Source organism: Halichoerus grypus, chromosome 8 (assembly GCF_964656455.1).
Source record: "Halichoerus grypus chromosome 8, mHalGry1.hap1.1, whole genome shotgun sequence".
Taxonomy (NCBI): Eukaryota; Metazoa; Chordata; class Mammalia; order Carnivora; family Phocidae; genus Halichoerus; species Halichoerus grypus.
This window is the reverse complement of record NC_135719.1, coordinates 143665396-143681428: the sequence shown is the minus strand read 5'-3', so window position 1 is coordinate 143681428 and position 16033 is coordinate 143665396. Positions and strand designations below refer to the sequence as shown.

General features: G+C 34.1%; 1 protein-coding gene across 6 annotated transcripts in view; it reads right to left on the bottom strand.

The window, feature by feature from the left end:
• The window catches only part of PAPOLA (poly(A) polymerase alpha), a 58837-nt gene that overhangs the window by 22095 nt on the left and 20709 nt on the right, over positions 1-16033 (bottom strand). For all 6 annotated transcript variants that reach the window (XM_078054182.1, XM_036104700.2, XM_078054181.1 and 3 more), the window contains exons 5-14: positions 15209-15318; positions 14707-14760; positions 11740-11851; positions 10938-11027; positions 10709-10847; positions 9107-9179; positions 7667-7787; positions 6631-6715; positions 1601-1654; positions 960-1079 (exon numbers count right to left, since the gene is read on the bottom strand). In XM_078054182.1, the coding sequence (XP_077910308.1) occupies positions 960-1079; positions 1601-1654; positions 6631-6715; positions 7667-7787; positions 9107-9179; positions 10709-10847; positions 10938-11027; positions 11740-11851; positions 14707-14760; positions 15209-15318 (958 nt within the window). The remainder of the gene's footprint in view (positions 1-959; positions 1080-1600; positions 1655-6630; positions 6716-7666; positions 7788-9106; positions 9180-10708; positions 10848-10937; positions 11028-11739; positions 11852-14706; positions 14761-15208; positions 15319-16033) is intronic.

The window sequence follows — 16033 nt, the reverse complement described above, 5'->3', positions numbered from 1 at the left end:
CCCTCTGCTCCTTTTCCCCCTACCCCTGCTCTCTCTCTAAAATAAATAAATCTTTTTTTAAAAAAAGAAAAAGAAGAAAAGATGACATGAACAGTAATTTGACTACAGCATAATAATAGGAACAATGGGTGATTCAGCTACTTTTGAACATTTAATAATCTATATGCTGAATGGATCAGTCTTTTAATAATTAAGACTGCAGAAACAAAAATTATAAAAAGCTCAAATAACAACTCTTTTTACAGGATTGCAAAAGGAAACAACCTGTACCAACAAATCAGAGTAACAGCTGTGCCACCGCAGCACAATCTCAAATGATCGATTCGCCTGTATTTTTCAATCTTTCTTTAATGCTACTTTATTTTTTTAAAAAGCTCATTACTAAAACTCCCCTCACCTTCCAAATGCAAAGTAGAATCTCACATAAATAATAATACAGCAACAACTGAACCAGAAATTGACCTATGAAAGACCCTTAAAAGAATAATGTGAGCCTTTTATAACAGATCTTCCCAGTGTTTCAGAATCTATCACAAATCAGATTTTTTGCAAGGTAAATTGAAAGCATGTTCTCTCTTTTAAAAAGTTAAGATGAAAAGCAAGACATATTTGGGATAGCAGTTATTCTGATAACCACTGTATAATATGGGTGAGAAGAAAGAAATCTTAAGAAATGCTAAAAGGCAGATATGCAGAATTTGAACTCTAATTAGTTCATAGGTATCATCATTAGACTATTATCAGAGAACTATTTTAGTACTGATTTTTCTCAAGAAATAATTTGTCTCTTCAGTGTTTCTGATCTGGAAAACCTAATCTACTAATCTCAAATTGGTTTTGTGCCATATGTGATCAACAGAATGGTGACTCTAGTTATTAAAAACTGCCTATAGAAAGCTTCTATGAGTAAAAGTTAAAAAGGAGAGAAGGAAACTAGATTAAATTAGAAGACTGCTTACTTGTCAGGATTTTCTTTGGGTGCTGGAAATGACTGGGGATTCACATGAGCCAGTGTAATAAATTCATTCTTCTCCAAACTTCCAACCAGGATTCGGATTTTTGACTCCACCAAGCCCACCCTGAACAAATGTCACTTAGTATTAATGAAAATTCTGGTTAATTTAAAAAATAAAATAAAATGCACAAAGTCAAAATATGTTGCACAAAGCAGTAATATGAAGATCATACTTAAATACATGTGAGGGCAGTTCAACCATCTGAACTCCCATAGATAAAACCAGTCTTAGGCTCTAAACAAAAATGCTGAAGCAAAAACGGAGGAAGGATGATAATCAAGCCACATTTCAAACTAAGAAGGTTACAAAAGACATCCCTGCAAATATTTAAAGGAAAAAAATCAGTAAGCTAAAACAAAGCACTTTAAATATAGTTAATGATACATGGATCTCCGTAAGGGAAACAAAAAACAAAGTTGTATACGGATCCCCAAATTCCTACACTTCCATTACAAGTAGTAAAGTTCCATTTATGAATAAAACCAGACTGGATGGGAGGACAAACTTTCTCCCATCTGCTGTGTTCTGTAGCTATCTGATTGACTTTTGCTTATTTTCTCTGTAAAGTCTAATCTTATACTCACCATTCTAGGCGTTGTTTTTCTGTTGGTGCACTTGCTAGAAGTACAATATAATGCCTTTGGAGATAAAGACAACATGCTATTTATTTTATTTAACTGCTTAGTGCTGGATATTAACACCATAATGTAATAGCTTTGTTACAGATCAGCAACAGTTTAGCAAGGGGGACTGCAATCTCAAGATGTACATAAAATCATAGAAGCTACATACCACAAGTTTCTAACTATTGGTGAGTATATTCTTCTGAAAAAGAGTGATTTTATAAATTATCCCAAAGCAGCTTAATTCAAGAACAATGAATAAACATTAATTGATAGTTTGGTTCAAAGACTCCGGTGGAATGCTTTATATCTATAAGCTGCTCACTAAAATATAATCTACTATAACAAAGTTGTTTTAATAGAAATAATGCACCAAGGCTTTAGCCACAAAAACAGGATCACTAATTATACATATTACATCAGTAAGCTCAAAAATAGTTCAAACACACCATGCTTTTTAACTCAAATTAATAGGTAGCAAAAATTAAACTGAATACTGAAGACAGGCCTCATGATTTTTTTCAAGTAACAGTATAAATTTCTATTAAAAAGCAGACATGACTAACATGAGAGCAAAGAAGAAATCTGATTTTTAGGCAGAATCCAATTCCATTAAATTAGAGAAAAGGCAAGTTTTCATTTTACAAAATGCTATCAAAAATAAATACTATTTTAAGTCTTTTTAAAACAAACTATTTACAACTAAAATATAATTCATGTAATTTTATGATACTAAAAAAGTTCAGTCCAATATACTCTCCCACAGAACCCATTTTAGAGGTGCTGGAAGCCAAACTTCTCACAAGAAACTACCTCACAAAAAAGCAAACTGACAATACCTAGTGTGGATACTAGTCTGAAAAACCAGAGTATGATGAAATTTTTTAAATTAGTTTACTCTTTAAAAAAAAAAGGGCTGAAACCCTTATCTTTCACATCTTATAAATGAGGTTTCGGACCAAAACCAAATACCTGACCTAGGCCAGGAAAAAACTATTAACCCCAGTTTAAATTAGCCATCAAAAAAAAAGAGTGAGAAGATATTTAGGCAAGGGACAGTGAAAACTTGGCAAGTTAAAGCATTTTTAAACCATTCTTCCTTAAACTATTCCATTTGATTACTTACTATTTATGCTCATTAAGTATCTGAAAAATGGTTATGATTCTTCATAACTATGTAACCCAGGTATGTGACTTGTATATATACGTCATCTGTAATATAGGATAATGCCTCTTACTGGCAGGGGAAAAGTGAAGCTCAAATGAGCTAACTTCAAGGACTTATCAACTTACGGTAACAGAGGTAATATGTATAAATATGAAAACATGTAGACAGATATGTGAATATGCAGCTCAAATCCATACAGACCAATACTTCCTTTACCACCAGTTTAAATTTGTTCAGCATTATTTGGATCAAACCAAATATACAGAACAAACAGATGGCTCAAATAAATAAAAGTCACATAAAAGCACTAAAAGCTCATGCATTTTACATACACAGAAACCCACTCTGAGAGCCCTTAAATTCTCTTAAATGCACCAAAATCCTAACAAGCTCAGTAACCTGATTTCCAGTCCCTGGGAGATTGGAAATGGGCGGGGGGGGGGGGGGGGGGGGGAGGGGGCAGATGGAGGAAGAACTCTCTGGACAGAAGTGTAACAACTTACAACAGGAGACAACAAACTATAAAAAGCAGGCATGTACACAAAAACAAAAAAGCGAAGTTGTCTGCATTCACCTAGGACAGGGATCAAACTCTCAGTATCTACTCTTTTACCACAGTATTAAAATGGATGTTCTTAATTACCACCTGAGTCTTCAACAAATGATGCACAAATGTTCTCTATTTACGAAGGCAAAACATACAATCCATTTGAACATAATTTTGTTGGAATTCAAAGTTTAAAGTTTTGAAGTTTAAAAAGTTCAACTTTGGCACTTATTGTAATGAGGGGAGCCTGGGGGGCGTGGTTATGTCCTTTACTCAGCCACATTTAAGCAAATTTAAGCAAAAAAAGGAGATATAAAATACAATAATTAAGCTTAATAGAAATAACCTGCCATTAGGAATCCATTTATAAAACGGAATCCATTTATACTCATCCAGCTAAGAAACTGAAACCAAAATACTGAGTTTGTTAAGTTTTAAAAACCAGAACTAGTATTCAATTCCTAAGACCCCTATCAGAAAACAGAGAGACCAAAAGAAGTATTTCTAAATTTAGACTACATATATCTTTTATTGCTGCCCCAAAGAATGTGATCTCCAATTTCCAACTGCCACCATCATTTATTTGCTCAAGATACTCAAATGCCTTCAGGAGACACTTTGAAGTCTTAATGCAATAGTCATTAACTTTTCCCCAAATTTAAAGACTTCCAGCTTTCAATAAAAAATTTTACTATAAAAATGTATCCCCAATGAATTAAAACCTATTTAAAAATTCCTAAGAACAATTTAGTTGCTTTTATTACCTAAAAACTATTTACCCCCAAAAAACAGTATATAAGTAGGTTTCCTGGCCATTTCATCACATTAATATTTTACCTGGGTAGATTATAGCTCAGATATGTTCACTAAAAATCTAATTATCTTAGAGAAAAATCCTTATAATTCCATCTTTAAGTAACTCAGGACCAAGAGTTAAAGTTCAGTATTTTATTAAGTTTTTAAAACATTTTAAGGCTAAATTATTCTATTCACACATACTCCTTGAAATTATAATTAATCTTACACCTTAGAGAACATGCTGGCCTCTTGCTATTACCTTTCCTTCCTCTTTTCCTAGTGAAATGGAATACCTGACATAAGTATTCCCATTTCCTATGTCAATGATGATTTACTTTATTGCTACGTGTCAACTCGAATTATCTTAAAGGAAAAACATGAAAAATGTCTTCTTATAGTTATTTAAAATTGCACAAAGCAATGTTACACCTTTTTCTTAAGGAACACTGAGATCTTCTGTTAGATGACTTTTCTGCTTTTTAAGAAAATGAAATTTCCCCCATGCTTCCCTCCCTTCCAAGAATGACAGGCAGGTATATTAAAATTTAAAATCCAATACATAACAAATGGCACTACTTTCAGGATATACTTCAAATAAGGCTTAACCAACTTTGACTCAAGAGAAAACGAAGCATTTCAATTCAGTTGTATAGCCAATTTTGGGAGTATTACATGTGATATGTTAAAAGAAAAATTCAAACCTGTGACTACCTCTACATTCTAATGATAGTAAGCACTAGATATTATAAAGAGGAAAACTTCTGGAGAAGTTAAAAATATATAGGATTCGGTATAGATAAAACTAGCCCATTACTGTCATGTTTTCAAATCTGTTTTCTCAGGACTCACAGCTAAAACTTAAATTTTTCTGATATAATTTCCTCTATTTGTTGCTACCTCCTCATACCTAATCATGCTTGAAGTCATTTTTGATCATCTACAATGATTTGTTTCAAGAGAATTCAGTAAAGACAACAATCTATGATCTTTTACTCAGTCCACTGAAGACCTTATAGGTACTATTTGGCATAAAGGATAGCTTAAAACTTCTAAAAGACAAAAGATTAAGCAAGCTTAAAAAAAAACAACCTTCAGAAGTTCTAGTAATGCAAATTTATTCAAATAGATGACACTATCAAGGTTTCAATTTCAACAATTAATCTTTCTTCAAGTGAAGGAAGCCACTTAGGTACTTTCAAGAACTTCATTCTACCCACCTTAGTCCTATGAGGAAGTGAGACAGGAAAAAGAATGAATCTAGCTTAGTCTTTGATTCTCAGGGATTAAGAGATGCTGATATTTTTCTATAAAACCAGTTTCTTCCTTATTCTCCATACAAGCAATTATGTACTTTGATGCTGTAGTTTTTTTTTAAATATCAGAATATATGTTTTATTAGTTTAAATGTTCAAAGGTACTTCCTCAACATCGGTTAAAATAAGAAACAGAAAATAAATTATCTGCCAAATGGAAAAGCACAACTTACGGGGAGTTAAGTAATAAACAAGAGCATTCAATGTTAAGCTATTTAAATATTAACTGACAGCGCAGTGCTCCCAGAACACAACAATTAAGCTGGCTCCATATTGCTTTTTCATGCAAAAGATACAGAAACAAAACACAGAGACATCATGAAGGTCATCATTCTTGTTTTTAATTGGGGAAATAGCATAAAGCAATCTTGCTTAGATTATTACAAAACACAATCCAACACAAGATCAAATGGTCAGGAAAGTTTCAAGCATTAAAGAAAAAAAAATTTAAGTGGGACTTTGGCAAGTTTTCAGCTCAGGGCAAATAAAAGTGCAAGTCCGTTTTTTTTTTTAAAAAGTAAGATTTATTATAACTTACAATTTTCATCAAAACCAACACAATCAGGCATTTAACCTGTACTAAGGTATTAAATCATTGTATTAAAACCATTAATAAAAAATATTACACCCACTTAGATTCCAAGAAATATCTGAAGGGGCTTTATTAACATTAGGGGAAAATGGTAGGCCAATCATGTGCTAGAACTATTGGAAACACTCTACTGACTCTATGTTGACATTTTATAAGCTCTGCCTATGGTTATATAGAATCTCAACAGTAAGTTTCCAGAACTGGCTGAAAATACTTCGTTTCCTAAGAGAGAACGGTAACTACAGATTTTAACTGCTCACTCCTTTGCCAAGGCATATGGACTGAGAGTTCTGGTGATGACTTAAGACGCCTACAGAAGTGATGTTGCTACAAACGTAGGAGTTCGGTTACACCAGGCAGCAAACTATAGGGGCTACACTTCACCTCAACAAAGAGAAAAGAAAGGGTTTACTAAAAACAGTACACCCTCTGTGACAGGAAGGAAAATTCTATGGAAGATGTTTAAAGGAAAATTAAAAACTACATTAGTCTAGCAAGAGGAGATGTCACATATGCTACCATTAAACCATTACTTAAGAGAGCAACATGTCTGACATGCCTTAAAATACATACTTGTACTTTTGAAAGAAGTTTGGAGCTTCAAAAAGTTTGGACCACTCTGCCTTACTCAGCAAAATTTCATCTGTGATAGCAAGACCTAAATTAAAAACATATTAAAATGTTGGCATGCTTCAGTCTAACAATCTAGAATTTTAAAGATCTTAAACATACCACATGCATTCACTATAATCCTAAAATCATTAATTTTAACAAATAGCAATTTCAGCCTATGACTTTAGAGCACAGAGATTTTTACATACATACACACTTTTCAAAAAGCTGGAGTTTCTGAGAGCCAGATTTCTGGTAAATTACCATTATTCTAAATACCATGCTCATAGGATGACTCTTTCCAAAAACTGAAGCACTGTAGTTAACCAAGAAAGAAAAATTTCCCATAAGCTCTGAGTCTTGCCTTTCTAAAAACAAGCTTCCTGATGTTTCTAAGCAACATTCTCCCATGAAGAGCCTCTTCAGACTACAGAAAAGAATTTTACACTCCTGAGTTTGATGTTGGTAGTGGTACAGCTATTTCTGTTTCCATGACTATTATCAATCAAATCAAATAATCCTGTTTCAGCTACTTCCCTCAAAGACCGTTTTGGGCAATGAAATTAGAACAGTACTACTGGGATTCAGGAAGTTTAGAGGTTCTTCCAAAATAATAGGCACTTTGGCCCCAATCCTGCTCAAAGCTCTTTTCAAGTATATAGCTTGCTAAAAGCATCTCTCAGGTCACCCAGTGGAGACAAACTGGTAGCATTTTATAACTTTACATGGCAACTGTATAGCACTAAGGCAGCCCATAAAGGGCCTGCTAAGGGGATAGCTTTAAACTGGTTAGCTTTCTAGCAGATAACCAAAAAAACTTTGCCTCAAACTGAGTTTTTCAAGTCAATTCTCAAATACATACTGTAATCAATCAATAAACACCAAAACCCACTTCAGTGAATGCTTTCTTCATTTTAAACTGCATAGCCAACTACTGGGTCTACAATGGTATGTAGATCCTTCGTGTATAAAGGAGAGCATAAGGATAAACACTTACCTTGTTTAAACTCCTCAACCATGACCATCCGTGTTGAAACGGACACATTGTACGTGGAGTTCTGTTGTGGGTATGCTGGTGTAATTATAGGCATAAGATGGTACCTATCACTGGGGTTTACCTACATACAACAACAGCCAATCAGTTTCTTCAAGTACATATGCAACAGATACTTGGACTTTTTACCCCTTGTTAAACTGAACCAATGATTAAATTTTATTTCATTCATAGCTGGAGTTGAGAAAGAAAAACCATGTAAGGCGACATTGTTTTTATAGGAATTCTTCATAGAATCAGAGATTTGGTCTAAAGATTTGATCATTTGGGCATGACTATTTTGGCAACCTTACTAGAAATCGTGTGCCTGTCAAGCAAAAAAGGTTCTAGTCGAGCATCTATTGATGTTTAGTTTTTCTTTTTTCAACAACAGAAATGGGGATGCACACACAATTACACTTTTCAGAAATGTCATACTAAATATTGTTCTGTGCAAAACAAATTTTAAACAACATGGAAACAAAGTTTTTAATATACCATTGACTTATAGGAAGTATAAGCTTCTTAACACATGCTGAGGCTATATTATCCGTGTTATTTTAAGAAAAAATGAAATGATTTAATAACTTAATCTGTATACTAATGATAAGTGACATATTTCCACGAAGGAAACTGTAAATTCAAATCCCTCCAAAATTAAATGCCTGAGGTTTGGAAAACTTGAAAACAGACAGCTTGATGTAATTAACAGACTTAAAACTGACTTAATTTTCAATACTGCAGTAAGATAGGAAACTAATAGAAAAATAGAATTTTAAAGACCTAAAAAAAGCCTTACTGAAACCTGTATTTCTTTTATCAATTAATAAAGTGCATGTTGGTAACATTTAAACTGAGTAAGCGGTAAAGGTTGTAACTTCCCAAAAAGCGGAACAGAAGCTCTTCTTTTATCCCAACCAGGTTTTTGTAATCTGAAATATCCAAACCAATTTTTACAATTACATCATAGTAATTAGAGTGATACTGCTTAGAAGTTATCTGCCACATGTAAACGTTAAACAGTTTTCCTACCACAACCCAATTTTAACAGAATATTTAGATCAAATAAAAAAATACAGGGATTTTGAGTATCCTTTTATTTTTTTTTTTAAGCACAAATGCCCACACAAACTTTGACTTACAAGGTAGTTCTATATAGAATAAATTAAAATGTTAGTGAACTTGATATTATAAACTATGTACAATTAAAAGGAGTTTACAGGGTACATAATTATGCTTCTCACATCAGAGGACAATTATAGTTGAGGTTATCTAAAAGAAAGTGTAATACGGACATGTCCACTCATACATAAAAGGATGGGAAGTCTCCCTGAAGATTATGCAGATGATTTTTACTTGTTATTGCACAGTGCGAATTTGTAGGGGAAAAAATAATACACTAACCCTTGGGTCCCATACAGGCAAATTAAGATTGCATTCTTCAGGCTGTTTCAATAGCACTGGATTTGGCCATTCCCTGTTTAAAAAGATTGTAGCACTTGATAAGACTATTGGATATTACCATCTAAACGTATTTTGTTAAACATACAGCATTCGTGAATGTGAGCCTTCTTCATTCATTTTGCCCTCTTGATATATATAATATTTTATTCCTATCTGTTGATGTTAAGACAACTCGAAGTACTTTTCCTCTAACTATGAAATTAACTTAAACCATTTGGCAGCTTTCTAAGGCTGGTAAGTCACACATCTTCTCTGCCTCTCAAAGAACTGATAAAGCACTATTTAAATAAAAAAGTACTATCCCAAGACATCCGATGTGTTCACCTCAACCTTCAACAGGATAAACCCTTCTTGAAAGACAAAAATCCTATTCTTACACTGGCTACATCCAAAGACAAGTGAGGGTGAAAAAGTTAACTCATTTAGGCAAAGGAATATGAATAATTAGAGACTGATTAGGAAAATTTTATCTCACAACCTAAAGGTTCTAACATGAGTATGTGTGATGAAACTTTGTGACGTGAATAACATTGTTTTCAAGACGCATTCTACAAGTTAGCTGCCTCAGTCTTTTATGGAAGAGATTAAAAATTGGAAACTATTTTCCATCCTTAGTAGCAAGCTTAGCTTCTTAGAAATATTATTTGCTATGTCTGTGTAGCATTACAGAAATTCTGACATTTAGTCAATCTCATCAAAACTGATTATATATGATTAAGCACTATCAAATCTGTAAATAACAGAATGTGTACTGAAACAGTGGGGCACAGTTCTAAATTATAAAATTATTTCCAGTAATTTGAATTTGTATAAAATAACTAAACAAACTATTTTTGCAGGGGGAGGAGGTACAGGGGTGGCAGGCATAGAGCGGGAAGACAAATCTCTAAGATCAATTTGATTAAAAACCAAGAAACCTTTTAGGCCAAAGCAAATATGAATTGGCAATAATTTTTTATCTTACTTTTCTTAAATAATGATTGACAAATGTGAACATGCTGAAATGAGGAAGCTTTAAAAAACAAACTCTCCTGGGTTAATGACTGACCTCAAAGGGATGACAAAATTCCTATTTTTTACATTTACAGTTATTCTTAAAAGCTTTTTATATACATTTTTAATATTTTACCAAAGATAAATGGGCAGCTGAAAGCAAAAAAATAATTCCAAGAAACTAATGACCTGTAGATTTGGAAAAATCCAAAGAGCGTAAAACGTGGTATATATAAGTTTTATCCAAAATTCCTAAAACTGATATAAGTTCATTGGATTTTAGCAGACATGACAGCTAAAATTCAGAGTTTATTTAGAGGATAAGGAAGCACAAAAAAGCACCTGCTTTACTAGCCTGGGAAAGCTAGGGAAAAGGAAAGGAATTTAGGTTTGCCACTTTATACACAACATGATCTCCCCAAAGCTACCTAAATGGCTACATCATGAACTAAAATTTGAATCTGAAACCAGCTGCAGAAATGTCATAGAAATAAGACTAAACTTCAGTGTCTACAATCAATTTTATTTTAATATAATCTAAACACATACCATTTAGAAAATACCAAGAAAAATTTATGTACAAGAGTTGCTGCTATTGCATTGGGGTACAGCTGGCAAGTTCTTGCGACCAGCATAGCCCAGGAAACACCACCGAGGAAACCTAATATATTGGAATAGATGTTGTGGCCTGTTGGTAAGGGAAAAGCAAAAAGAAAAGTTAGTGTTGAACAAAAGTTGAAACATTTTTAATAAGCTAGCCAACAAATTCTGAACTCACGTTTGGCCCACAGTTTGATAGCTCTCAGAGTTAACCTGAAGTTGTCAATGTTTGGTACTAGATGTAAAATTTCATCGGTTACCCTGCAACCTGATTAACAGGGAGTGAAAAAACAGAACGTTAAATCATCAAAAGTTTAATGATAATATTTCTTTTCAATTTTCTAAGATTGATGTAAAACTTAAATAAAAATTTATTTCATAGAATCAGTAACATTAATTGAATAAAAAGGCAAATAAAAAATCTAAAACTTTTATTGCAAATAAAAAATCTAAAATTTTTATCTCCTATCACAAATATATCACAAAGAATCTGTAATCTGCCTAATCTCAAACTTTCATCATATAATTAAAACTTCTTCCAGTCAGGATATACTGACAAGGGTTTAATCCACTTAAGTTTTCAAGAATTGTTCTTGCCAGAGCACGGCAACAGCAATGTAAATACAAGAGTGTTCAAAAGTAACCCCTTTAAACACAACAGCTGAAAAGGTTACAAAGAATATCATGATCAGAATTAATTAGGGTTATGCCGTGAAACCTAAACCACTAGTAATAGAGCACAAATGTTAGTCTTTAAATGTCCCAGGAAGAAAAGAAATAACAGTGCAAGATACTGGTGAGTAAAATAAATTACCATATACCCCTCTGCAGTCTTAACTATTAAGTAAAGCATATTTTATTTGACTCACTATGGGTAAACAGCGTGGCTATAAAAAGCTCCATTATAAAATCTGAGTTAAAAACTATTTCATATTTGACAAAAACTGCTACTATGCAAATGAAAGTAGGTTTTAACATACCGTTAAGACTTCTTATGCATCTTATATCTAAATTCTTAAGCAGACTGTCATCTCGTAAGTCCAAGTCTTCTGGAATAGTCTGCAGTGCTAGTCTTGCAAACAAAATATCAATCTAAAACAAAAACAAAACTTAACATTCCATATCCGTCAAACTATTTTTAAGGCATTTCTTTAACAAAGAATACTCTTTATTTTTTTTTATTTTTTTTAAAGATTTTATTTATTTATTTGAGACAGAGAGAATGAGAGAGAGAGAGCACATGAGAGGGGGGAGGGTCAGAGGGAGAAGCAGGCTCCTTGCTGAGCAGGGAGCCCGATGCGGGACTCGATCCAGGGACTCCAGGATCATGACCTGAGCCGAAGGCAGTCGCTTAACCAACTGAGCCACCCAGGCGCCCCAAAGAATACTCTTTAAAGCCAGGATCTTCTCATCAACTATAAACACGACAATGCCTCCAAAAGTCCAAAGTCCAATAATGTGTATCACAGGTATTTTAATCAGATGTTAAATCATGGCACCATGAAAGAGAACTTGAATAAATACCTACTTGTCATTTTAATCAGGCTTACTAAGTTTGATTTACTAAGTTTACTAATGCATCTACTGGATATACTAAATTTGTTAATGTATCTACTACTAGACTATTTAAAATTAACTGTTTAGTTCTCCATCTATATAAATTATGAATTGATTATATATTAAAAGGTGCCCAACTATAAGGCCAACATCCTTATATTTAGCCCAAATATACCTGCCAGTAAAAAGGGGGTTCCTTACATTTAAGACCTTACATATCTATAACATTACAGGATTCCCAACTTAGTTTTGACTAAATAGGAACAAAACAAAAACAAACACCAGCTAATTTTGAAGGCTTACAGAATGCAACTGACAAACCACCCCCACCCCGCCCCACTTTTAAGTAGGCTCCACGCCCAGTGAGGAGCCCAATGCAGGGCCCAAACTCCTATCCCTGAGATCAAGACCTGAGCTGAGACCAAGAGTCCGATACAACCAACGGAGCGACACAGGGGCCCCTCCCTTTTCTCCAAGCAAAGGTGAGAGTGTGAACAAACTTAGCACGGATTTGGTCATTATTCCTGAGGGTATGATTTCATGGTTCCAAAACTGTGGATGCTGCCAGAAGTAAGCCTTTTAGAAGATCACTTTAGAAGGCAGTATTTTAAAAGAGCTTATTGTGAAAAATCATTTAAAACATACACCTACAAAATAGAAAAACAGCTGTACACTTTTATAAATAATTAACTTGCGGTATAGCAAAAATGTTCCAATGAAAGTTTCTGAAGTCCAGTAGCTCCCCCCAATTTAGACAGAAATAAAAATTATGTGCTTACACTGGGTGTTGTGCGCAAACAATGAATCATGGAACACTATATCTAGAACTAATGATGTAATGTATGGGGACTAACATAACAATAAAAAAAAATTAAACGTGAATCATGTCACTCAGAAACTTTAAAAAAAAAAAATTATGTGCTTACATAAATAGGTAACTCAACAAGCAAGTCAACAGAGATTGCCATTTTAAGTAGGATAAAATGATTTTTCAAATGTTCTAATGTAAACACATTCCCTAAAACAGTGTTATTTTTATATACAATGTATGGACAGGAAACTAACACATTAAATATTTCAAGTAACCATCTGACTTTCATCTCCATCCTGAGAAGTTCACACAATTCAGTTGGGTCTTCCACAAAAAAACCAATCCCCCCTTCTTTGGTAATGTTCTTTTGGGGAAAGCAGGACATTGCCTTACCTTACAGACTGTTTTATATTTATTTAAGCACTGACAGCAAAATCTACCTGAACTTGACAATCCTTTACTAAATTTAACATTTTATGTCTACTTAATTAAGGTTAATCATCGACTTTTCAAGGAAGACAGAGCTGGGCATCTTTATGCAGCAGTTAAAGAAGTCGTCCTTTTTTTGCAAAACAATGAAGTATTATTCTTCCAGTTTCCAAAATTTTACAATCTTCACTATTAGTGACTTTCCAGAACTATTATATATGACAGAAATAACATAAATAAGTGAAGTTGCTTTACTGTCTTACCAGCTTTGTTCCAACTGCCTTCACTACAACTGCTGTGGAGAACAGCAGACAGAAATGAGTATCATCTCAAGAATCTGAACTCATAAATCCTCCCCTAGCAGAAAATATCTCAGCATACACACTATCAGGTCACAGTTTTCTCTCAACTTCTTAAATATTTAATTTAAATGATGTCAAGGCAAAGTTCCATGTGCAAAAAATATTGTTATTACCTTAGTAAGACTAAAAGTATATAAATTTGCAAATGGAAAACCTACTGAGTAAACAGTTTTGTAACAGCACTTCATAGTCAAGTTTAATTATTTCTGTCTATATTTTAGCTCTTAATTTCATGAGGCTCTTTGAAAAAAGACGAAGGGGCACCTGGGTGGCTCAGTCGGTTGCGCATCAGACTCTTAATCTCAGAATCCTGGGATGGAGCCCCACATTGGGCTCCGTGCTCAGCTAAGAGTCTGAGATTCTCTCCCTCTCCCTCTGCCTCTGCCCTTCCCCCAGTACGTCTCTCTCGCTAAAATAAATAAATCTCTTTAAAAAAAAAAAAAAAAAAAACCCCCACACACACAACACTAAAACTGGGGTGCCCGGGTGGCTCAGTCGGCTAAGCGTCTAACTCCTGATTTCAGCCCAGATCATGATCTCCGGGTCATGAGACTGAGCCCAGCGTGGAGCCTGTTTAGGATTCTCTTTCTCCCTTCCTACTCCCTCTAAAAAAATAAAATTAAAAAAATAAAAAGACTAGAACTGATATTCCACAAAGAACAGAGTCACTTCTATTTAAAAAACTTAATTGTTAATATCACATCAACTTACCAATTAAAATAACTTTTTTAACCTACATCAATCAACATTACACAGAGCAAGAACTGTCTATTTGAATTTTATCTTACCTCTATCCCATCAAAACACAGTTTGATAACTGGTACAAATGCCTCTTCAACAGCCTGTAAGAAAATTAAATAAGTTCAGTGTCTCTCAAACTACAGATCAGACCTATACTAGTTTTAGTACTTTTAAGTGAATGAGACATTTGAAATTGTTTAAACATAATTTAGCATAACGCCTGACATAGACTAGGTTCTCAACAACTATCTTTAAGACACCAGGCTCTTGAATCAGATAAACCTAGGTTCAAATCCTTGATTTCTGCCACTCAGATGTAATCGTGGCCACACTGCTTAATATTTATTCTTTTTGCCTTATTTCCTACTCTGAACATGAGATGAAATTTATTTTAGGCTTGTAAAGAATAAAATGCAAGCATACATGTTAAGCCCTTGAAAGGGTCTGGCAAATTGCAAGAGTTCAATAAATGACGGCTAGACCATAAAATTTGCTCAATTTCACTAATTTTTATAAACTCCTCCCCTTTCACCCCAAACATTTACGCACTCTTAAATCTTTTACTTCTTCCTGTAATTTCAACTTATCATAGAATGAGGTGAAAAAGTCACTTCGATCAACATGTCTTGGTGCAACACACAACGCATCAATATCGGCACCTAAAAAAAATTAAGCCCATCAACCACTAATTACTATTACAAGAAAATTATTTTGCATCTTATCATGGCAGTACTTGATGTTGAGAATCTGTTAACATTATACTAGCGAGCCTCTAAAAATGTGCCCTTCCCCTTAAAAAACATTACTGGTCAGTATAGGAAAAACATGATACTAATTGACGGGATATCTTTTTTCCTGCAGCATCCTCTATTTGTAGTGGCCCAGGTGACCTGGGAGTCAGAGAAAGGTGACTCAGATAGGACTTTTATGTTAAAGAGAGGGAACTATTCAAGAATATACCCAACATTTTGATGTCATTGTCATAGCCAAAACCAAAAAAGTGTTTTTTTTCCCCACACATTATGTGAGTAATGCTTATAGGCGTCTATCTGGCCCCTAAATGGGACCTACAGAATAAACTCCAAAAAGGACCACTGGCAAGAATCCAAAGAGGCACACCATGGTAAGATATTTGTTACTAATTTAGTGCTTGATAGGAGGCCAGCCTTGAGTGCACAGGGGGAACACAACAAAGATGACTTAAATCAATAACTGGGATCATAAAAGGGAGAGATCGATGTGGAAGCAGGTCAACACAGTCATTTCCCTAGAAGACTCAATAGCTAAGGCACTACTCTGAAGGCTGTATATTTAGCATATACGCAAAAGGGAGAAGAGCATACAGTGCACAGGACACATCAAAAGCAAATGCAC